Genomic DNA, 24,607 nt, shown 5'->3' with positions numbered 1-24,607 from the left:
TTTTTCTTTGGGGGGTGGGGGGGCATTGAGGAACACACCCTTACCATCTCACCCCACACCCCATTAACTTCCCAAGATTTCCCACTGCCACCTGGGCCCAATTTCATAGAGCTGCTTAACGGTAAGCAAATTTTTTCGTTTAACGTAGCAAAAATAATTGCTTAAAACCATTCGGATTCCATGCTAAACGTACACGAGCTTAAGCACGTAAACAATCTGCGCGCGGAGATTTTAGATCGTTTGCTTAAGCAAAACAGAAGAAGGCAGTGTATTTTGCACTGTGTGCATGGCCTAGGGCTGCTCAACGGTAAGCAAATATGTTGGCTTAACGTAGCAACAAAAATTGCTAAAGCGTAAACCTATTTCACCAGCGGTTGCTAGCTTAAGCACGTAAACAAACTGCGCGCGCAACATTTTAGATCGTTTGCTTACGCGAAAAAGAAGAAGGTGCTGACAAAATGGCGGGCGAAATAAATGCGGAGTGCACTCGAGTGGCGATAAAAAAAATTCATCACCTTCTGTGTCTGATATGTATTATTTGTAATGGTTCAAAGTGCCCCTCGAAAGGTTTACACACTAACTTGAAAGTAAACAAGAAGATAATACATTGTACAGCATGATTCTGAAGCATTTTAGACACTCTTTTATTCGCTACACCTACCAATACAAACGCACGTACAATCACCGCTGTGCCGGCACAATAACATCGTTTGCAATGAGTGTTGCACTATGCGCTGTGTGAATAGGGTGCTTAAGCAAAATAGAGGCTTTTTGTTTGCTTACCTATGTAAGCAAAAAACCTTGCTTAAGCAAGCGTATGAAATGAAAAATTTGCTAGGTGCACCCGTTAAGCACAAAATCGACCATTACGGTATGCAGCTCTTTGAAACTGGGCCCAGCGCTTAAACAGGGTGCTTAAGCAATGGGGCTTTAAGGACCCTTTTTGCTTGCTTGCCGCGCCTCGCCGTTTTAAGCAAAAAACCTTGCTTAAGCAAGGCTATGAAATGAAAAACTTGCTAGGTGCACCCGTTAAGCACAAAATCGACCGTTAAGCAGCTCTATGAAATTGGGCCCTGCTTCCTTCTAATCACTACAAACTAAACACCACAGCCTTACCGGTTACGTTATTGAATGTCCCAATCGGGCATGGGTACTCAGTTGCATAGCGTGTTCCAGGAGGGCAGTAGTACCCCGTTGGGCAGACGTTAGTCTCATTGTACTGTACCACCGGCTCCTCCGTGCTGTCGCAGAAGTAACCGGCCGGACACTCCAGGCATGACCCTTGACCTGTCTCATTGTTGTAGGTGCCGTTGCGACAGCGTGTTGGGGTCGCTGAGCCTACCTCGCAGTAGTAGCCAACTGGACATCTGAAATAAAGTGACGTAACAAGATGACAATAATAGAAATTATTGTAGATGGGATAAGAGGTAATGCATGAGGTATCAGTATATATTTTGTTTGCAGTAGTATCTACTTGCCAGGTAGATTATGTTCTTTTGACAATGTTTGAGAACCTGTCTTGCTGTATATTCTATTACAGCAGAGAATTCTACGGAATTCAAGAGACTTCTTGAAGTCTAAAAAGAACTTTCCTGCTTATTAACTGCTACCTGGGCGGAAGGTAGAAAATCGTCCGAGACTACTACATGTACTTTCACTTTAGTGGATCGAGGGAACTTCTCTTTATTAATTTAACTACCGCAGAGAGAGTTTATAGTTTACTTATAAAAAATTGTTTGTAATCCAAATAAAAGGTAAACAGTACAAGTTGTCAATATGTAAACAACAACAAACAAACCTGTACTCCGGTGGTGCAGAAACAATCTGACCAATCGGGCAGTAATATCCTACGTCACACAGCCCCTCCGGAAGGTCCATCCCATTGCCCGGGCAGAACATCCCTTCTGTGCACGGTTGGCAGTCCCCAACTTCATCATTCTGTGTACTGTTCAGGAAGGTTCCATTCTGGCAGGGGTAAGGTTCTCTGGAGCCTTCGGGGCAGTAGTTGCCCTTGGGACATACATCGCCAGTCGTGCCGTCCACGGGGGAGGAAACGTTTGCGCCCAGGGTGCAGTAAAAACCTAAAACGTAAAGTGAGAGGATAAAAAGTTACTGCCACTTTAGGTTAATCCTGCTAGGGATTAACGCGCTGGTGCTCACCAACAGAGCTATCCAGCCCCAACGTTGGTAGTCTCCGTATTTTGTCAATATTTTTGTTCAGTGGTGCCAGTCAGAAGCTGTAGAACCTGTAACTGCCGTATAACCAGAGATCGCATCTAAGTTTACAATACTACCTGGGAAGTAGCAGTGACTTTTTATTTCAATTTTGTCAAGTAATAAACCACAAAGTTCGTGCCAAAAGTAGGGTTGAATAATTAAGTTGGCAGAGCGTCCACACATTAATCCGGAGGTCACAGGTTCAAATCACACTTGCGTCAATTCGTCTTTGTTCAATCTAAAACTAATTTCACTCTTAAGCAAACCCAGCTGACGACCAAATAAAATCAACAACAGTGGAAGCTTTTGACCATACCTGCTGAGCAGTTTCCAGTGGGTTCAGGCAGACCTGTTGTGAGGCAGTACGTTCCTGGATCGCAGGATAACGGTTTATGAGATCTCATTGGACAGTAGGTACTACGCTGGCATTCCCCTCCGTGGGTTGAGTCCATACTGGTAGAAGCGTTAGCCGTACAGTACCATCCTGGAAAAAAATCAAGTTATTATTATTGATACTTGATATAATAATAATCAGTAGAATTTGAAACTTTGCATGGTGGGATTATAACCAGGTCAAGTTTGTGGTAGCACAATGTGTAAATCTCTTTTGAGTATTGTTGGATCTAAGAAAAACTGGTAGAAGACAACGATTGTTTTGATCATCTTCATTAGAATGCTGGAGTCAGTTGCTAGATGCTGCATAAGTAATGCCTTGGATATTAACTGGTACATGTAGTTGGGCCTTCGCCCACCATCGAGCCAAGGAGTGTAGGGGTATAGGGATTTGGCTTGGACAACTACAGAGCTTGAAAAATAATTCTGGTTTTGATAATTTTTTTGCGGGGACTTTTGTCAAAAACATTGTTTAGAGAAATCAACCACAAAATATGGTAATAGTATGGCAACCATTATACAGAAAAGGGTGAAGGGACTTCTCATGATTAAATTCACTGCCATGGTGTCAGTTATTCCCCATATGGACTTTTGCAAGGGTTTGAACCTGGGACACAGTGGTAAGAGGCGCGAGCTCCACGCAATAGCTACCCAAGATCATATCTCTATCTCCAGTCCAGTGGCGCAAATTGCGCTGCTGTGGTCATCACTTACCTGGTGAGCACTGATCCGTGGGCGTGTCCAGCCCCTCCTTATCACAGAACCATCCACCAGGGCAGCCAAGGCAGTCGCTCTGAGACGTGGCATGGGTCGTATTGAAGAATGTCCCGGTTGGGCACGGGTACTGTAACATGGACTCGGTACGTAGAGGGCAGTAGTGGCCAAGTGGACAGGGCTTGTCGTCGTAGGATACTGATTCTATTATCAAAACAAGAATTGTAAATTTAGTTCTGGAAAAGATCCAAAATCTTTTTGCACCACAGATGGCTGACATTCTTTTACATTTATTCTTTGTAAAAAGCATAACATTTCAAATTCCTGTTATTTTTGTATTATAAGTGCAAAAATAGTAGTATTTATTTACTTTCTTTCAAAAACTTCTTGAAGCTTCTGTCATCAACATGCCCTGTGGTATCCCAATTTCCTTTCCTAAACATTTTTTAACATTCAACTTTATGATTTGTTTCATCGTTTCTTAAAATTAACAACATAAAACACAACATCATTTGATCTACAGTGGTTTGACAACATCACGACTTTGTTCTACTAACGTAAGTCCAAGAGTTGCCAAAAATGAATAATTTTAATACACCAACTTCTCCACTAAATCATGCTTACCTTCAGGGCAATAATAACCCTCCGGGCAATCCCAGCAAACAGACAGACCAGTCACATTAGCAAAGCTTCCTGCTTCACACGCTATTGGCATTGACGTCTCCATAGGGCAGAAGTGACCGGCTGGACAGACCCCTCCGACCCCGGTGTAGCCTCCTGGCAACTCACAGGTGCCGTTAACGAGGGACGGGGAGAGGTCGTCAGGTTGGGCACGGTCAACACCGTAGCTGCAGTAATACCCTAATTTTAAAATATTAATAAATGAACATTTAAGATCAAGGATGAGAGTCAAGGGGCGGATTTCATAAAGACTAGTCTTATCTTGAGGTAGGACGAGTTACTCGTCCTAACTTAGGACAGGCCTAAAGTCTGCAAACCATAGGTCCTTTTGGTTGGTACATGGTAAGCAGTTGGTATGCATTAGCTAATTCTATTCTCTCATCTCTAAAACTAAATAAACTTGCTTTATACTACTTTTTCAGACATTTTCACTGGAAGTAATTGTTTCACTGGAGAGGAGTATTTTTCAGGAAAAAAGTACATCACAGGAAAAAATTATTTCACTGGAAAAGAATATTTCACTGGAAAAGATTATTTCACTGGAAAAGAATATTTCACTGGAAAAGAATATTTCACTGGAAAAAAGATTTCGCTGGAAAAGAATATTTCACTAGAAAAGAATATTTCACTGGAAAAGAATATTTCACTGGAAAAGAATATCTCACTGGAAAAGCATATTTCACTGGAAAATAGTATTTCTCTAGAAAAATCAAATCAGTATTATCCCTGGTACACATTTTGATGATTTAATAGAAAGAAAGACAAAATAACACTAAAAACAAACACCACAACTTAATCAAGTGAATGATTGATCATTTATCTCACCAGGATCACAGCTAGCAGTAACACTTGTCGCACCAAGCTGATCACAGTAGAACCCACCCAAACACTGCTCACACTGGTCTACCATAGACAGCCCTGTCTCATTACCGAAGGTTCCATGAGGGCACGGTTGCCAGTCGAACCCAGTACCCAGAGGGCACCAGTATCCCATGGGGCAAACGTCAACGAGGTTGCCCAAAACACAATACCTAGATAATAAAGAAGTTAGTTTTGTATTTGATTGAAAAATTGATGTTTGATAAAGTACTGTATAGTCAGTGCTCCCGACCTTACTTTCAACAAACTTTCAATATTCTATAACGAAATGTTTTTCAAAATCAGAGAATTGGAATGTTCAGAAAACAGAAAAATATAGCGCATCTATATTCCACGAGCCTGCGTGTTATAACAAATTTATCTTCGAGTCTCACGTGCAACACCCAAAGTTTATAATTTAAGAACGTTTTTTTCGTGCCGAATGTATTTTGCATTGTCAGTATACGGAGTGTGATGCATTGACACCCACAATACGCACTGTGCAATAAAAAAAATGGAAGTAGTATATAGGTTTTTTTACCACCCTCCAGTTCGAGCATCTGATTGATGGATTAGCGCGTACTGGAAGATAAAAACATTTATTGTTTTCCTACCATCCTTCTGGGCAGACAAAGCATTCATCTGCATGCGTTTGGTTCATATACGTCCCATTTGCACACGGAAGAGGCTCGGACGAGTTGAGTGGACAGTAGTGACCGATGGTGCAATTGTAGTCATAAGGCCGAGGTGAACTTTGACCTGGTGGGCAGTAGTAGCGTGGCTCACAGGCGCCCGTTGGCTGGTCAAGACCTGCAGAAAGGACAAAGGTTAAAGGTCAAAGATTTTGTGCAAAACACAGTTGCCTGAGCATCTGGGCCCAATTTCATGGCTCTGCTCATCGCCTAATTTTCCACTTACGATCACCATTCTCCGCTAAGTGTGCAAGCACCAAATTTCTGCCCTAGCTGTGTAAGCAAAGAATACCTAGTAATGTGGAGTATGCACGTGCACAAGCATAAACTCCCTGCGAACCCATGACACACACTTGCCCACACATCTTTAAAGAGTCTGTAAATGTTTGTTTTTTGCTGCTATACATTGTACATAACTTCTTACGGCATGTTTTTAAAGACATTAATTTTCAGAGTCATTACCAAAAGTATACAGACCTTTTAAATGATTTTCAATGTTTTTTTTATTGCAACATTCTAGTAATTTGGCCTGTGGGCCAAGACTGGAGTGTGATCAAACCTGGACTGGTCAATATTAACCACACAAGCCTAGATTCAAATAAGACTGGGTGATATTAACCACAAGAGGGCCTTCATGTATATTCAAACAAGACTGGTCGATATTCACCACACGAGGGCCTAGATTTAAACTTACCCTGGGTTTCACAGTAACTTCCCTCTGTACACGGCGTGCATTGACTCTCGTTCATGCGCCCCTCGTAGGGGTTGAAGGTACCTTCAGGGCACGCTGTGGGAACGTCGGATGTTGTAGGACAGTAGTTGCCCACAGTGCAGATCACCTGAGTCCGGGAACTAGACCCGATTGGGCAGTAGTAACCCTCCTGGCAAGGTCCTGAAGAGAAATAAAATGCAACATTTAAAAAAAAACAGAACGAGGCGACATATCTCACATGATAATAGTGAGAGGGCAGTCTTGACTACGTCGTAATAACCAGGGTCCAATTTGAACAAGCTCTCAAGCACAAACAATGCCTTGCACAGAAAAGTCTTGCTAAGCTGACACAGTTACCAGCCAAAACACCATGTAATGTATAATGTGTGTAACTGGCTCCCTGCTAACTTTTGCTAAGCAGAACAAATTTGCTAAGCACCAATTGCTGCTTAACAGGGTTGTTCCCTGCTAACTTTTGCTTAGCAGGAAAAAAATGCTAAGCACCAATTGCTACTTAACAGTGTTGGTGCTTGCCCCTTTAATGAATCAAACTAATGCTCAATAGAATTTGCCTTCAACATCAAAAAGCCCTTGGCGCTCGAAGTAGAAACCAGCCAGACATAATGTACAATAATTGTGACTGATGGCTCCCTACTAAATTTTGCTTAGCAGTAAAAATTTCTGAGCACCAATTGCCGCTTAACAGGGTTGGGTGCTTGCCTCTGTAAATGGATCAAAAGAAATTACCTTCAACATCAAGAAGCCCTTGACTCTCGCAGTAGAATCCGGCCAGACATGGAGTACAACTAGACTCATTGTGAAGACCCTCTGACGCACCGTAGGTACCTGGTGGACAAGGGTAAGGCTCAGCCGTACCCTCAGTACAATAAGAACCTAGCAACAGGAAAGAGAAATATTACAGTAAAAGGTTTGTGGCGTGTCCTGGCTAAGCATATTAGAGCTGGTACAGTATACAGATCTGATTAAATTCTCAAATTTTTTCCCACCCACCAAACATTTCCCACTTTCGTTTGGCAGCCACATTGAGCAGATCTAACTGAAGCATGTTTATACCTTGTGGGCAGACGTCCGCCTGGTCAGCTCCTTGGTTTGGTATTGCCGTCTCAGCGTATTGCTTGCAGAAGAATCCAGCATCGCAGGGAGCTGTAGGTTGCGTCTTGCCTGCCTCCTCACAGTAATACCCACCTGTCAGAAGTTTTAAAAAACAAGTTGACTTTAGCACCAAGTCTTTTAGTTACATTGTGGAATTCATATTAAAAGACCTGCGCTCATGAGGGAAAAATGCAGAATCAAAGGGAGCTTTACCTTTGGTCTTGGAATCACTTGATTGTTTCTATCCTTCATAAATGTAGATAGTTTCTATCCTTCAAAAATGTAGAATTCATATACAATGAAACTACCCTGCAAACATTTTCACGCAGGAAGAATTATCTTTAATTGGGATACACAATCTAAGAAACGTTTCTGACAAAAAAGCTTCTAAAATTCAAATATTAAAAAAAAAATTTTAAAAATTAAAATCTTTTCTTAACCACAAATAGTGAATTTATTTTTGAAATGGTTCATACTACATGTACATAGACCTTTTCGCAGTTACCCATTTCGCAAGCGCAATCTGTTGAACGAGGTGCATGCTGGTCTAGCTAGCGATCAAACTTGATCGCTAGTTAGACCAGCATGCACCTTAAAGGAACACGTTGCCTTGGATCGGCGAGGTGGTCTATAACTGAGCGTTTGTAACCGTTTTTTATAAAATGCATATGGTTGGAAAGATGTTTTAAAAGTAGAATACAATTATCCACACAAGTTTGCCTCAAAATTGCGTGGTTTTCCTTTTACTGCGCGAACTAACACAGTCGGCCATTTACAGTTGTATGTTAGTCAAAAATTTTACTCTCATAAATGGCCGACCGTGTAAGTCGACGAGGTAAAAGGAAAACTGTGCAATTTCAAGGCATGTTTGTGTGGATCATTGTATTCTACTGTTACAAAATCTTTCTACTCATATGCATTTTATAAAAAACAGTTACAAACGCTTTTCAAAGACCAACTCGACCGATCCAAGGCAACGTGTTCCTTTAATCTTCGCCTAACGTGCACATACCGAGTATTTGCGATAAGGTCTACATGTACTATCGAAAAACTGCTGTACTTGTTACCAAGTAAAGTTTTTATTGCCAACAAAGAGCAATAGATTTGTGAAAAATTAAGAAAATAAGAATACTAACAGCACAGTGCTTATTTAATCTAAAACTATGATGTACATACCTGAGCAGGGGATGCAGTTTGTGACATTATCAAACCCAGTGTCATTGCCGAATGTTCCTCGCGGACAACCGTTCTGCTCGGCTAGCTTGGTACCTGCCTCGCAGTAGAAACCTCTCGGACACGTCACTGTATCATTGACAACGACTACACCATAGGTACTGGTAAATATAAAAAATACTCATTTGTGAGAAAACAAAATGTGCATAGTTTTATTTTATTTTTCTGATTATTTGGGGGGAGGGTTTGGGGGGGGGGGGTTACATCTTTAAGCTTCAATAACTTCAGGGGTCACAATTTAGTGGAAACAATTTAAATAAATAGTCAACGGTTTTGTCCTGGGTTATCAAACTTAAGAACTCTTCCTGAATCCTATGTAGGAAGTTGACTGATGGCCGAGGATTGGGGACTGCCGGCCCAAATAACAAATACTGACCAATAGGCCAGACATACCAAGCTAATCCAAGGCCAAACATTGTTGGGATTGAGTGACCATAGAGTAGAGGAAAGTGGACAATTTAGAAGACTACTAATGGGTAATCAAATGAGCACCAGGGCCCAATTTCATGGAAGCAGGGAATTCTGTGCTTACGGCAAACGTATTTCACGAGTAAGCGGCGAAGTTTGGCTTCTGCACGTGCGTACTCCACGTTACTAGGCATTCTACACTTACAAGGCTAGCGCAGAAATTCGGCGCTTGCACGTAAGCGGGGAATCGCGATCGTAAGCACAGAATTCGGCGGTAAGCAGAGCCATGAAATTGGGCCCCGGTTACATGAAGTTGAAACTCATAATAATAATAATAATTAGATTTATTAAGCGCCACACGCTAAATCAACCTCAAGGCGCTTTTTTTCTTCTTATTTAAGACAAGCACAGTGTATACCCTTATAATTGAAATTTAAGTGAGAACAGTGTGATGAAGAGGTTTTTTTTGAGATTCAAAGTACAAGGGTTGCTTGTCACAGTACTTACTTGTCACAGTAGTACGTAGCGGGGCATTCCTTACAGTCCCATCTCGCCGGTTCGTCTTGGTATGTGCCGCTCGGACACAAGATGGGGTCATGAATTCCGCTCGGACAATAGTGACCGATCAGACAGGGAAAGGCCTGGGGGTCAAACTGGCCACGAGGGCAGTAGTAACCCTGGGTGCAATTGCCTACAAAAACGAAAAGATAAAAGCCAATTAAAGTTTGACATATTCTGGAATGTTTTTGGGCAATCTGCACAATGGATGTGTCTTCACGCTTTAATAATAACAAAAAACAATTTATTCATTTATATAGCGCAAATTCCAATATAATTTTATTCAAATGCGCTGAACAATAAAATATTAATAAAAATACAAGAAAATACACTATAAAAATATACCCATAAAATCTAAAAAATTACTTTAAAAAGGTTTGACAAAATCTCTAGAAGTACGATTAGTATGTGGTTCCTACTTACTAACCCTAACCCTAACCTCAACCCTGCACTCTTGTTTTGGTACCATCCAACTAGGGCTGGATGGGTGGCAAGTGCTAAAAGCATTCAATGATTTCTTTCAACACAACACCCCTCCAGCTATGAAATGGTAAAGCCCTCCGCCGCCCTCGGGTAAACAACTCCTTATAAGGGAATGCTGTGTGCATCGCACGTATCGCGTGATGTGGCACAACTGTTTCAGCCGTTGCTCTCGACCAATAGGAATGAAGAAACTGTCTTATAAGGACAGGTGCAAGCTCGCGTGTCACGCCCAATGTTTCAACACTTTTTACTGGTCATAAACAAAGGTTTATACACACCCACGTGACACGCTCTCCACCGATAGGAATAGTGAAACTGTCTGAGGTCTTTATGAATATTTATTATAAGCTGCCACGACTTACCGTTTGTCTCTGTCAGATTGTACTCTCCACAGTAATTACCATCCAGACATGCCAGGCAGTCCGAAACATTGACGTTCTTAGCATAAGGGCTGAAGGTACCCGGGGGACAAGGCTCCGGCCACATTGACCCGACCTCGCAGTAGAATCCTGGCGGGCATTCGTCGCCTTCCACACCATCTTCCGGGGTACCAGTCGTTGAGGCACCAATGCAATAGTAGCCGGCGTCGCAATCGTTAGTCGGGAGGGCAAGACCTGGTGTTTGGCAGTACTGCCCACCGGGGCAAGGTTCGGGGGCTCCAGACCCTGAAAGCGAAAAGCGCATAAATTTGATTTGAAATTGTTTCTATATTTCAATATTCCTGGAGTTCTTGCTTTAGGAAAATATACTTTAGAATAAAGAACACTCAATTTTGCAAACCAGGGTGAAAACTACACTGTTTGTGAATGGCTCCCTGTATACTAATGATAAAGCAAACAAATTTGATAAGTATTAAGGTTGAGGTAAGAATCACACCCAAGTAATATACCTGTGATTTTATTCACAGAACTCGGGAAAGTATACAGTGCTAACACACATCGGTGTAAAGGCCCAGTCCCACTGCAGCGATAACAAGAACGATAACGATAACGACGCAAAGAGAAGGCATTCTATTGGTTGAATTGCTCCACCATGTCCACACAGAATACGCCCATGCTTATTCAACCAATCGAGGGCGTGTATTGATAACGTTGTCGTTGTCGTTCTCGTTATCAAGGCCTGTTTGACCGGCCTTCAGGGTAAAAGCAAAGTTAAAGTTATGTTCTGCTTTACAGTTTTCAGAGATTATACGTCAAACTTATAAAAGCAGATTAACATTTCACCTCTTGGGCAGTAGTATCCGGGTTCGCAACGTCCACCATGTGACGTCGACGTTTGGTTCGAGGCACCTCCCGAGCAGTACCAGCCCTCATCACATTCCTCCGTGTAGTTGGCGTTCCCTGATCCATCGCAGTATTTTCCCATCGGACACGACAGACACGCATCCATGTCCTTTGCGTTCAGATCCGGGTTATACGTCCCAGGTGGGCAGGGATTCTCAATTGGGTCCGTGGTTCCACTTGGGCAGAAGTGACCTGAGAGAACAAAGAGAAGCGAAAAGATTTGTTTCATGAAACATTCGAACTGCCTCTAGCTATCTGGCAATCTCAATTTGGTCTAGTTGGTATGACACTGCTCTAGAATTGCAAAGGTCTTGGGTTAATCGAATCCCACCTGAGTAATTTGCCTGTGATTTATTTTCCACAGAGCTCGGGAGTCAGTGCTACCACACATCGGTGTACGTGGGTAAAACCACCACTAATCTAAGGAATTTTAAATGGTGTCACTGCAAACGTTACTTACTTATGCAAGGCCTCAAGTCTTGTCTTATTTCATTCAACTGGTAAGCGAGCAGAGAGGCTTGCTTAGCAGCAACAAGTTACCATCTAAGATAGCATATCTAAAACATTCCTGCAACTGGTACCCTCTTATTATATTGCTAAGCAAATATGACTCCAAGGCTGTGTCTTTAGGCTTTGGTTTTGGCTAGGAAAACACAACATCTCATGAAGTACGTCAAGTAGTCAATTCCCACTTACCTACAGGGCCCAATTTCATAGAGCTGCTTAAGCAGAAAAAATTGCTTAACCATTGTCTGCTAAGCAGAAATGAGCAGGATAACAGTCTCAGATTATACACATTGAAGTAGCTTGGCTTGTAACCTTATTCTGGTGCGCATAATTGTGTTGTGGTTAGCTAATTTTTTATGCTTAAAAGCAGCTCTCTGAAATTGGGCACAGGGGCCAATTTCATAGAGCTGCTTAAGCAAAAAATTTGCTTAAGCACGAAATTAGCTTGCTTATTTTACACATGTTACTGGCAAAAATTTCATGCCATATACATTGCTTGTGACTGGTATTTAGCTGTTGTTTACTTAGCATAAAAATTGAGTAGAGTCTTGGCCGGTAATCTGATTTTACTAAGCAAGGATTTTTTTGCTTAAGCAAAATTTTGTGCTTAAGCAGCTCTATGAAATTGGGCCCTGAGCTTTGGTTTCAGGTAAGGAAAAACAACATCTCTTGAAGTGCGTCTTTAATTCCTACTTACCTACAGGGCAGTCAAAGTCAATATAATGTGTAGTCTGTGCCAGGCAATAGTATCCCTCCACACAGGTGAAGCATTCAGACTGACCAGTCAGGTTGTTATAAAAGCCCGGAGCGCAGGCTGTCGGCAGGCTGCTATTGACCGGGCAGTAGTGGGCCACTGGGCATACACCGCCCTCGCCTGGAATGAAAAAGACAATCACAAAAGAGTTTTTACAAGCTGTTTTAATTAGACATGGGGTCGATTGAAACATCTAAATAGAAAAAATTATAAACATTTGTGGCGGCCCTGCCACCGTCTCTGCCCCAACCAGCCAATCCCCAATTTCCAACAGTAGTCTGGTAGTAGTCCTGATGACGATCAAAGCTACTGGTCCAAACGTTGAGTCTTTAACCACTGGTTCTTTTCAGAAACAACGCTACTAAAAAGAAAAATTCACAGGGTGTTACCGCAAACCTCTCTTAGTGATACTTCCACCATGCAAAGATTCAAATCCTACTTAGCAGTAGTCCTCTTGAACAACCTTAGTTCTTACAACAAACTACAGAAGAGTGACATCTCAGCATGACAAAATGACACTGAATGATAAACAATGATAAACAAGAGTGTTTATACAGCATTCCAGTAAAAAATGTTTTGCCATCGAGGGGAATAGTAAATTAATTTTTAAAACAATACTGTTTTTTTTTATTCTTTTTTTTATTTTTTTAGAAGATCATCATGTGCATATATTGAAAGCTCAGGATGTCTCTCATGAGTAGTCATGACTCACCAGTGAAGACAGTTTGCTCTGGGCAGGAACAATTAATGGAATCACTGCTTGCTCCTGGGTCTGGGCGATCCACACCAGATGTACAGTAATAACCTACATAGTGGGTGAAATAATATAATAATTGTGTTTATACAACACCTAACAAGTCTCTAAGCGCTCAGAAGAACAAAAAAAATTACATACACAATGAATTGAACAGAAGTGTTAGAACAGAAGTGTTTAATACAAACTTTCAGAAAGATATGTTACTGCAGTGATGAATTCTGAGACCCAATTATTTAGCACCTTCTAAGTGTTTACAAGGTGCTACCGCGCATACAGTAGCCACAGCCAGGAACACCGGGGCGAACCCCTTCTCTTTTCGACAAATGCACTGGGTTCTTTTACATGCGTTACACAACACATGGGACCAACAGCTTTACGTCCCATCCGAAGGACGAAGCAATGGTTAAGTGTCTTGCTTAAGGACACAAGTGTCATGGCTGGGGATTCGAATCCACACTCTGCTGATCAGAAACACCAGAGTTTGAACTCGGTGCTCTTAACCGCTCGGCCACGACACTGTGAGATAGTGGTAGTTTGTTTTGTGTAGATCGAGGGAGACTGAAAGGGAGATTTTCATGTTAGCTCTGTATTAATTTTGGTTTTTACCCATACACCGATGTGTGTTAGCACTGTATACTCAACATCTATTATATCGTTGCGGTACCCGCTGCCACAACATAGGATTCGAATTGCCTCAAGCTATCGGGCAACCTCGGTAGTCTAGTTGGTAAGACACTGCTCTAGAATTGCAAGGGTCGTGGGATCGAATCCCACCCGAGTAACATGCCTGTGATATTTTTTCACAGGACTCGGGAAAGCACCGAGTATACAGTGCTTACACACATCGGTGTATGGGTAAAAACCAAAATTAATATTCTGTATCCCCGATGCAAATTTAACATCTATTATAGCTCTGTATTGTTATTATTTATACCTGGAGAGCATTTGCCAGATGTAGATGTCTCGTGAGGCCCAGTGCAGTAATGGCCCCCATCACAAGCTAGGCATTCTGTTACGTTGCTCAGACCTTCCACTGGGCTGTAGGTACCGGCCGGGCAAGGCTGCCAATCCGCCCCAGTTCCTGAAAAAGAAAACAAGGATTCCTTGTTAATATAATTCAATTTATTTCAATGGGAAACTTTAGACTATCTGCCAATCACCAAGAGAGGGCGCTCTTCACCAGGTAATGTCAACAACTTAGGAATAGGAGAAGCATGATGACGGTCACTGACAGCAAATACCTTGTGTTTTGCGTGTTTTTAATTTTGTATTTTAGATTTAGCCAAACTGTATTTTGTTTCTCATAACACATTGCCATCATAAACCAAACTGTTCTGGAACAGGACGTACTGAACACGAGTTCCCCAAGGATAACAAGCGGTGTGCATGAGTTTTTGGGAGTGTTTCTTCTAGGGTAATTATCAAAAATTCCAAAATGCTGACCTACCAAAAATTGAGAAGAAATCTGAAGTTTAGTTGTATGACAATGTATCTGAGAGATTTTTTTAGTATTTTTGAATTTTTAGCACTTAGCATTGTTTGCTATAGGAGTTGTGCACCCTTACCTGGTAGGTCTGCTGCCCTCTAGTGGCAGAGCTTTCAAAAAGTCTCCCATTCAATTTTCAATTAATTTAGGTTTATTATTAAATTAAAAAAAATAAAAAAAGTAGTTAAAAAGACTATTAAAGGGCGGGTACACGTTTGGTAATTACTCAAAACAAATATTAACTTAAAAACTGACTTGGTACTGAGCATTGGAGAGCTGTTGATAGTATAAAACATTGTGGGAAACGACTCCCTCTGAAGTAACGTAGTTTTTGAGAAAGAGGTAATTTCTCACTAAAATAATAAAAGACTTCTAGCTAGAAGTCTTTTATTCCTATCTGAAAGCACACAAATTCGTCCAACAAGGGCATTTTTTCTTTTATCATTTTCTTGCAACTTTGATGACCGATTGAGCCCAAATTTTCACAGGCTTGTTATTTTATGCTTATGATGGGATACACCAAGTGAGAACACAGGTCTTTGACAATTACCAAATGTGTACAGTGCCTTTAAAGATTGAAGTGTTTACATTTTTCCAAAACAACAAAAGTTAGTAATGTTATTGTAGGGCTCAAGTTGTAGGAGCTTTTAGTTTTAGGCATCAGGGTGGGGGTTCAACTTTTTTTGACACAAATTGAACAAAGAATGAATGTTAGGACATCAATCATTCAATCAATCGTGAGGCATCAGTAGAGCGCCATCTTCTACACTAGTTGCATATCCCGAGCAATTAGCAAAATCAAAGGGAACATTTCAGACAAAAGAGTGTGTTACTGGTAACCCATCCTTTTCTAGAAGTGACATCTTACCATAAGGGCAATAGTACCCAGCAGGGCAGGGCTGATACGCCAAGGACGCATTCTCCGGGGCAACAGGCAGGCAGTAGGATCCCTCAGGGCAGACGCCACACTCTGACGCCCCGATGTAGTCCGTAAATGTCCCCGCTGCACACTCCATGTAGATTCCGCTACCGTTGGGGCAGTGTACGCCCGCGGGGCACCGATAGTTGACGGGATTGGGGGCAGTGTCGGCACCGGGGCAGTAGAAACCGCCCCAGCATTCCTCGATGACTGCGGTCATGCCGCTTAGTGGGCAGAAGAACCCGGCTGCGGAAGAATTGAAAGGAAAAGTACCGGGAATAATTATCAAAAGTAAAATTGATTAGCTTCAATCTGAAAGCTCACAAATTATCATGCAAAAAAAACCTGTCACAGTCAATGCTGCTTATTTTGATTGCTACAATCTAATTAAGCAAGATATTACAGGGATGAGATCTGACAATTATGACAGTTCTTTACTCTAGACCCAAGTCTCCCAGCTGTCACAATTTAGGAGGTTGCAATCTTGAGGTTACAATTGCACTCTGCACATCACCAGAAATACAAAACTACAAGTGTACTATTTTTTTCTCATCTTAAGGCAGTGGACACTATTGGTGATTACTCTAAATAATTATTAGCATAAAACCTTACTTGGTAGCGAGTAATGGGGAGAGATTGGTAGTATAAAACATTGTGAGAAACGGCTCCCTCTGAAGTGGAGTAGTTTTCGAGAAAGAAGTAAGTTTCCACGAATATGATTTCGAGACCTCAAGTTTAGAATTTGAGGTCTCAAAATCAAGCATCTGAGAGCACACAACTTCATGTGACAAGGGTGTTTTTTTCTTTCATTATTATCTCGCAAGTTCGATGACTGATTGAGCTCAAATTTTCACAGGTTTGTTATGTTATGCATATGTTGAGATACAGCAAGTGAGGAGACTGGTCTTTGACAATTACCAATAGTGTCCACTGGCTTTTTTAAGGCCGAGTCACACTGCAGTGACAATGAAAACAATCATAGCGCAAACAGAACGCTTACTATTGGTTGTATGAGCCTGTGCGTATTATGCGTGGAGCAATTCAACCAATAGAATGCGTTCTCTGTGCGCCGTGATCATTATCGTTATCGTTTTCGTTAGCGCTGCAATGTGACATGGCCTTTAGTCAGGAGTATCATCAATGTTAAACTCACCAGTGCAATTGTAGCATTCACTCTCAGACGTTAATGTTTTGACGTCAGACCACGTCCCTGGTGGGCATGGCTGTGGTACGTCGGTTCCCTGCTCACAGTAATGACCCTCTGGGCATTCCTGGTACTCTGCATTATCAGCGCCTGATGCACAGTAGTATCCTATGGGAGTCAAAAGTAATATAATATATAATGGTATCAATATAAACCACAAGGGAAACTGACTGGGTAAATTTTCAAATGATTTTTGGGATTCGAACCAACGACCTCCGGATTAACGTTATCTGAAATAAAAAGTCCCATCCCCTTAGGTGATCCCCTTGCTACCGCTTCCCAGGTTGTGATCCCTAGCTACACGGCAGTTAACGGTTGTATGGCTTCTGACTGGCACCCCCGAACAAAGACATTGACAAAATAGGGACACCGCAAATATGGGGCTAGATAGCTCAGTTGGTAGAACGCCAGCTGTTAATCCGGAGGTTGTTGGTTCGAATTCCACTCTAGCCAATTCTTTGTTCAACCCCCCAAAATCAATATATAATGGTGTTAACTTTGTTTGTTCTTTACCAAAACACTGATGTGTGATAGCACTGTATTACAAGTACTTTCCCAAGTCCAGTAAAAAAATATCACAGGCATATTACCCGGGTGGGATTCGAACCCACGACCCTTGCAATTCTTAAACAGTGTCTTACCAACTAGATTACCGATATTGCCCGGTAGCTAGAGGCAGTTCAAATCCTATGCTTTGGCAGCAGGTTCCTCAACGATATAATATATAATGAATTTTCCCGCTTCTTTCTGGATCCTTCCCTTAACCCCTTTCCCCTCTCTTTTTCTATAAATGGATGTGTATTTGTTTGTACTTGTTTTATGCCTCTGAAGAAGGTCCAGCTTGGATCAACTAAGGCCATCTACCCTTCTCATTCTATATAATGGATTCTTATATAACGCACGTCCGTCACTCAGTGACGCTCAAGGCGCTTTCCATACATATTTACATATTTTGTACTTTTCTCTCAATAGATGGTGGCTATAAATAGAACTGGTCCGTCTGTACTCGACATTTTTGTTTGAAATTAAAAGGTAATTGAGAAGACCTACCTGGGCTACAGAGTGCTCCTACAGCAGTCATGTTGTAGTCGGGGCAATAGTGTTTACCAACGCAGCTAACGCAGTCATCCATCGACACCCTCCTAATGAAAGGGTTATATGTACCGGGTGGACACGCCTGCGGGGTGGCCGTCCCATTCCCGCAGTAGAACCCAGCCGGGCACTCATCGGCGTTACTTCCGATGGTCGGTGTTGGGGTGTTGGATCCACTGGTGCAGAAATAACCTGAGGTGAGAGAAAGAAAGAGTCAACTGAACTTGTCTGGCCAAATGAAACAATTTAACAAGTTCATCGCCCCTGCTAGCTTCCTTTTTTAAGCCGAATCCACTTCTTAAAAAGGTATTCTAAACATTTGGTAGAGCCGACAAAAAAGTTTTCATGTTAGGCCACATAAAAAAAAATTGTTGATTGTCCCCGCCCGACCGTTCAAAACCCCCCGACTCCATTTATTTATTTTTTTACTGCCCAGATTTTTCAGCTGATATTTTTTTCAAAATGTACAGGTTTGAAAAGATGTTTAAAGAAGGTTTTTATTCATGTTGGCAAAGCAAGAACAATTCTTCAAATATTTACTTGGGCTACACTGTGCTTAGTTGTTTGAAAAAGTTTACAGAAAATGTCATCTAGGAGTTAAATTTGTTTGACAAAACTATTGAAAACATCAAAAACACACAAACCCTCTGTTTTATAGTGATTGTGATGATTTCTTTATTCTTGATTTCATATTTGGCATGTCAACAAAACTTAATAAAAAAAAAATAATAATTTAAAAAAACCTATCCGCCAAAAAAAAGGATGACTAAATTTTGTTTTATGTGGCCTTTTGACAAATAACTACAAACCTGTGAAAATTTAGGCTTAACCTGCTTTATGAGTCAGCAGAAAATAGTAAAAAAACATGCACAAATTTCAGTATGAAAAAACAATACTGTCAATTTTGGTTTAACAACCAAAATCAGTACATTCTCACAAGGTTGGACGGCTACTTAAAGGTGAGGGCAACACTTGACTGATTTTGGCTATCGACACAGATCAGCTGCCACCAAGGGCACGTTGCCACCTACTCCTGGGGCTGAAACAGTGTTACCCTCCCCCCTTCACAGTCCGTAAGGATGTAGGCATTGGAATCATCCACTGGCTTTTTTCAATGCATTTAAGCTTTGATCAGCATTAACAACAACTCATCTAAAGTTTAATCTCAGTGCTCAATTATATAAAGCCGTGATCTGAGAAATAATCCAGATTAAAAAACAAAGTCAAGATAGAGATATAATCCTTTACCTGCGTAGCAATCTCCAGTAGGTTCAGATAATCCTTCTGTCTCGCAGTACTGTCCCGCTCTGCAAGGTTCGCAATCCCCAACCTCGTTTCGGTGAGTCAAGTTACCGAAGGTACCATTGGGGCATGCAAACTCTGTTGCGTACTTCGTCTTGGGAGGGCAGTAGAAACCTGCAAAGTTGCACATGAGAGAAAGAGAATAGTTCAGGTATAATATTTGGTCCTTGGGAAAAAGTAGGAATATTTTAATAAGTACAATGACTGACCTACATATAGACGATGTGACCCTTGTTTACACTCAATAACGGTTTTTCTGAACTTTCCAAGGGCAATAAAAAATAAGAAAACAAACTTACATAAAGGCACTGGACACTATGAGGTCGTTCAGACATAGTACTAAAGTTGGTTTAACTCACGGTTCAACCCGATCGAGTTCAACTCTGTGTGTCTGAACTCTGTGTGTCTGAACAGTTTTAAAGTTAGTCCGAATTGAGTTAAACCCACAAAAGATAAACCGTCCAGGGAGGGGGGTTTATCTTTAGACCACTTCGGGTGTATCTTTTAACACTGTGTGTGGACAGAATAAAAAAGTCCACATCCGGTTTAACTCACAACAGACGACCCATTGACCTCCGTAATCATTATGTAAACACACGGTGACCAATGAACAGGCCAATAAACAGGATGTTAGAGTAACGGGGGTCGCGTTTGCTTTGACCTCTTAAAACCAAAGATAAACCGTATCGGGTTTAACTCAGTGCTGTCTGAACGCAAGGGGTTTTATTTTTACGACCACCCCCTGCTGCTCGTAGAAGTTAAACCGGTTCGGGTCTAACTTAGTACGCTGTCTGAACATACCCTATTGGTAATTACTCAGAATAATTGTTAGCATAAAAACTTACTTGGTAACGAGCAATGGAGAGCTGTTGATTATTGTTGATAGTGTAAAACATTGTGAGAAACAGCTCCCTCTGAAGTAACGTAGTTTTTGAGAAAAAAGTAATTTCTCACTAAAATATTTGAACTTACATGTAATAAGAGACCTCCTCTGAAAGCACACAGCTTGTGCAAACAAGGGTGTTTTTTCTGCCATTATTATCTCGCAACTTCGATGACAAATTAAGTTCAAATTTTCACAGGTTTGTAATTTTAAGCATAATGTTGACATATACCAAGTGGGAACACTGGTCTTTGACAATTACCAAAGATGTCCAGTGCCTTTAAGTAGGAAAAATATTACATGTACATGTATGCCTGATAGTTACAGAGTCCTTCAGTAACGATGTAAGATGAGGCCAAATTAATTTTTTTTAAATTTTCATTTAATTAATTGGAGAGAAGACAAGGAAGAACGTTTTAGTTTTAGATGTGGGAGGAATAACAAAAACTTATTTGATAAATATTTCTGATGCATTTTCTACATACCTGTTGGGCAGTAGGAGTTTTGGTATAGTACCACAGGTTCAATGGTGTTATCGCAGTAGTAACCCTCTGGACAATCTTTGCATCCTGACTGACCGATCTCATCTTGGTAGGTTCCGGACTCGCAGCGAAGCGGCTCTGTGGAAGCCTCCGGACAGAAGTGACCTGGTAACAAAAGAACAAGAAACATATTGTTGGATTTAAGAGGTCATTCAGATTTATTAATGCTTTCATAATCGCATAAGATACTTCCCTGTGATTGTGATATGCGCTATACAAGAATAATTCATTACCATCTTTATTTCAAATTTAAAGTAATTTCCTTATCAAAACATTAACTTGTCATTTTCTACTAAAAAGAATTTATAATAAAAATAGGAAACAAAAAATCCAACATAACGCAATTCTAGTTGGCAACTAAGTTAGGCGAGTAAAAACAAATACAATCAACTTACAATCTTTGAGGGAAAAAAACGGTAAAACTTGACACATTATTTTTATATTATGATAAATTAATTTAATTGCAGAACAAGAATATGGAGTTTAAAGGCACTGTACAGGTTTGGTAATAGTCAAAATATATATTAGCATAAAACCTTACTTGGTAACGAGCAACGGAGAGCTGTTGATAGTATAAAACATTGTGAGAAACGACTCCCTCTGCCGAAGTTACGTAGTTTTTGAGAAAGAGGTAATTTCTCACTAAAATTATAAAGGCTTCTAGCCTTTTACTCCTATATGAAAGCACACTATTTTGTACAACAAGGGTGTTTTTTCTTTCATCATTTTCTTGCAACTTCGATGACCAATTGAGTCCAAATTTTCACAGGTTTGTTCATAATATAATGTTGGGAAACACCAAGTGTCTTTGACAATCAACTGGTTCAGTGCCTTTAAAAATAGAACAAAATTATTCTCAAATACCGATAATTTTAGACAGCACAAAAAATTAGAAGACTAGAAACAAATACAATAAAAGTACATCATTAACAAACAAAAGTAAGTTTTAATTTATATTTTTGTTTGACAATTATTGCAGAACTAAGTAATTCAGAGTTTAAACTATAAATAATATTAACATTTATTCTATAAATACACACCTTGTGTGCAATTGTAAGCGTCAGGCGTTGGCTCTTCCTGTCCCGGAGGGCAATAAAACCCAGCATCACACACATTGGTCGGTTCAGGGTTACCCTCCCCGGAACAGTAATGGCCAGCATCACACAGCAAGCATGCTGAGCTTTCATTGTTGTGGGTGCTATTGAGGTAAAAGCCTGGGTTGCAAAGCTGCTCCGAAGCACTCTGGGGAGGGCAGTAGGCGCCCTTGGGGCAGAAGTTACCTGAGGAGAAAATAACATGAGGTTCGTGAGGAAAGATTGTCCCCTCAAAATAGAGAATTTACACAGGGCTGTCTTACAACATCCCGTAGAACTTTTCACTTTGATGCGTTGATTGTTGTGGCCATGTTCAGTCTGTGAGGATGTAGGCATGGGTATTATCCACTTAGAGCCTACAAAGATCAAAGGGGTGAACATTATAGGAGATGTTTGGGGTAAACTTTGTAACTCACCAGTCACCCCATCCTCTGGGTTAGGCACCACAGCCTTTAAGGTACAATAAAACCCAGCGTCACAAATCCCTGATGTCTGGTTCAATCCCTCCCCAGCGCAGTACTCTCCCCCTGGACAGGGAATGGCATAGGATGCTCCCGCTGGGCAGTAGTAGCCAGCCATGCACATGGCACCTCCGTCTCCAGAGGGGGCAGCCTTGGAGGCACCCCCACTGCAGTAGAAACCGCCTTGGCAGATGTCGGTGGGGTTCGGGAGGCCGTTGCTGGCGCAGTATGATCCACCTGTCAATATGAAAAATACAAAACAAATAGTGAATGGCCTGAAGTTCAGAGCCTAGACGAGTCTTTCTCAAAGGCTTAAAAAACAATTTAAAAAATAAAAACAAGAAACAAAAGGAGCCAAACGTTTCGACCCTAGCACGATTTTTGCTCAAGGGTTAAAAAATATAAAAAAATAAAAATACAAAATGCCTATTATAACCATAGGATGCAAAGTGCTGGAAAAAGGAAAGGGAGAGTTAGCCAGAAAAAAGACCGGATAAGAGAGACTAAATAAACACATAAATACATTTAGAAACCAGTGAGACCACTTGATTTCCTAACACAAGTGGGAAGTTTGTTCCATGACCGAGGGGCAGAGACAGAAAAAAGCTTAATCACCAGCCTGGATACAAGACTGACGTCCATTTCAGCTAAAGATAAGTGCTAAGCACAAACTCATTCCAAACTCCTTCAGGAAAAAACGACAAATCATCGATGGGGGGAGAGAAGTTTTCAGACCGCAATACCAAGGCTTTGGAACTCCCTTCCTAAAACTTTTCAAACTCACTTGGCATATTAATTCATAGTACTTAAAGAAGCATTTTGTTAACTCTATTTTCTAATCATGTGATAATACTTTCATTGCTCATTGGTGGTTTTTTGTACAGCAGTCCCATCAGCGCTGCTTGCGGCGGATACCAGAGTTTTAAAAGTCTATTATTAAGCAGTATTATCATACTGGAAATCCTACCTGTGCAGTTGACGCAGTCACTATCGTTGATGCTCTTGGTCAGACTGTTGAAGGTACCGATTGGACAGGGGAACTGAGTGTCGGACTCTGTAGACTCCGGGCAGTAGTGACCGGACGGACAAGGCTTGTCGGAGTACGCCGATGACCCTTGCGGACAGTAGTAACCTGAAATGAGATCATGTTATAAAATAATATAATAATAATATTAAAGTCTTATATAGCGCACGTATCTACCAAACAAGGTACTCAAGGCGCTTGGTATATATATTATACAGAAATATTTGTTATTTGAGTTATGAATTCTGAGACCTAATTATGTAGCACCTTATAAGGGTTTACAAGGTGCTACGGCGCATACAGCAGCCACAGCCAGGAACACCGGGGCGAACCCCTTCTCTCTTCGATAACTGCACTGTGTTCTTTTACATGCGTTACACACTAATTAGACAAACGGCTTTACCTCCCATCCAAAAAACAAAGCTATGTTTAAGTGTCTCCAAGAAGAGAATCCATTCACATTTGATTTCTTGGGAATTGTAACACATTCTTTGAAGTGGTGAAACGTCACTGGAACACTTGTGAGTTTATTCTCCATTTTTCATCCATACATGTATATTGGAATTTGTAAAATGAATATCTTTACAAAAATCTTAAGAACATTGTTTGAAAAAATGTGTGCTACCAAAGTGTTCCTGTAGCATGCACGGCAGTTGGTTGCTTCCAATTTGCCTAGAAAATTTGCCTCCTGTGCCAAGGCCCTTACAGTTAGAGACTGCTTACAATAATTCTTAACCCTACCTGGTTCACATGCTAAGCATGCATCCATGCCTTCATCTGGGGCATATGTTCCCGCTAAGCAGGGTTCTGGATAGATCGTGCCCACTTCGCAGAAATGCCCAATGGGGCACTTCCCTCCGTACCCGGTCTGTCGCCCATCAAAGTACGAGCACGACGTTGAGTTATCCCCGTCGGGCTCCGGCCGATCCACACCGAAGACGCAGTAGTACCCTGCGGCGCACTGGTTGGTTTCCACGCTGAGATGTTCACCGCCACAGTAGTAGCCCGCTTTGCACGGCTTGCACTGGTCGCGAGAGTACAAACCCTCCTGGTCGCTGTAGGTCCCACGAGGGCAGGCTTCCCAGTCAACACCTTCAAAGGGATACACACAAAATTGATTTAACCAGTGATTTAGGAGTTTTATAAACACCTGCTGTAGGAATGTAGGGGTTATGGGTTCCAATCCCAACAGAGTAAAAATCTGAAAGCACACACATTTTTTCTTTCATTATTCTTT

General features: G+C 41.3%; 1 protein-coding gene across 2 annotated transcripts in view; it reads right to left on the bottom strand.

The window, feature by feature from the left end:
* The window catches only part of LOC139951479 (uncharacterized), a 110,982-nt gene that overhangs the window by 82,492 nt on the left and 3,883 nt on the right, over positions 1-24,607 (bottom strand). For both annotated transcript variants that reach the window (XR_011787780.1, XM_071950391.1), the window contains exons 5-30: positions 24,112-24,462; positions 23,314-23,478; positions 22,302-22,583; positions 21,832-22,071; positions 20,735-20,896; positions 19,313-19,480; positions 18,023-18,256; positions 16,922-17,080; positions 15,718-16,014; positions 14,298-14,444; positions 13,319-13,411; positions 12,550-12,726; positions 11,286-11,537; positions 10,425-10,727; positions 9,529-9,712; positions 8,557-8,714; positions 7,342-7,473; positions 7,015-7,161; positions 6,250-6,447; positions 5,478-5,673; positions 4,831-5,036; positions 3,949-4,185; positions 3,325-3,528; positions 2,534-2,701; positions 1,799-2,081; positions 1,117-1,367 (exon numbers count right to left, since the gene is read on the bottom strand). Coding sequence is in view for 1 of the 2 variants with exons in the window: in XM_071950391.1 (XP_071806492.1) it covers positions 1,117-1,367; positions 1,799-2,081; positions 2,534-2,701; positions 3,325-3,528; positions 3,949-4,185; positions 4,831-5,036; positions 5,478-5,673; positions 6,250-6,447; positions 7,015-7,161; positions 7,342-7,473; positions 8,557-8,714; positions 9,529-9,712; positions 10,425-10,727; positions 11,286-11,537; positions 12,550-12,726; positions 13,319-13,411; positions 14,298-14,444; positions 15,718-16,014; positions 16,922-17,080; positions 18,023-18,256; positions 19,313-19,480; positions 20,735-20,896; positions 21,832-22,071; positions 22,302-22,583; positions 23,314-23,478; positions 24,112-24,462 (5,394 nt within the window). In the remaining variant the exon portion in view is untranslated. The remainder of the gene's footprint in view (positions 1-1,116; positions 1,368-1,798; positions 2,082-2,533; positions 2,702-3,324; positions 3,529-3,948; positions 4,186-4,830; positions 5,037-5,477; positions 5,674-6,249; positions 6,448-7,014; positions 7,162-7,341; positions 7,474-8,556; positions 8,715-9,528; positions 9,713-10,424; positions 10,728-11,285; positions 11,538-12,549; positions 12,727-13,318; positions 13,412-14,297; positions 14,445-15,717; positions 16,015-16,921; positions 17,081-18,022; positions 18,257-19,312; positions 19,481-20,734; positions 20,897-21,831; positions 22,072-22,301; positions 22,584-23,313; positions 23,479-24,111; positions 24,463-24,607) is intronic.

Source organism: Asterias amurensis, chromosome 19 (assembly GCF_032118995.1).
Source record: "Asterias amurensis chromosome 19, ASM3211899v1".
In the NCBI taxonomy this organism is placed as follows: domain Eukaryota; kingdom Metazoa; phylum Echinodermata; class Asteroidea; order Forcipulatida; family Asteriidae; genus Asterias; species Asterias amurensis.
This window is presented reverse-complemented; position numbering and strand designations above follow the sequence as displayed.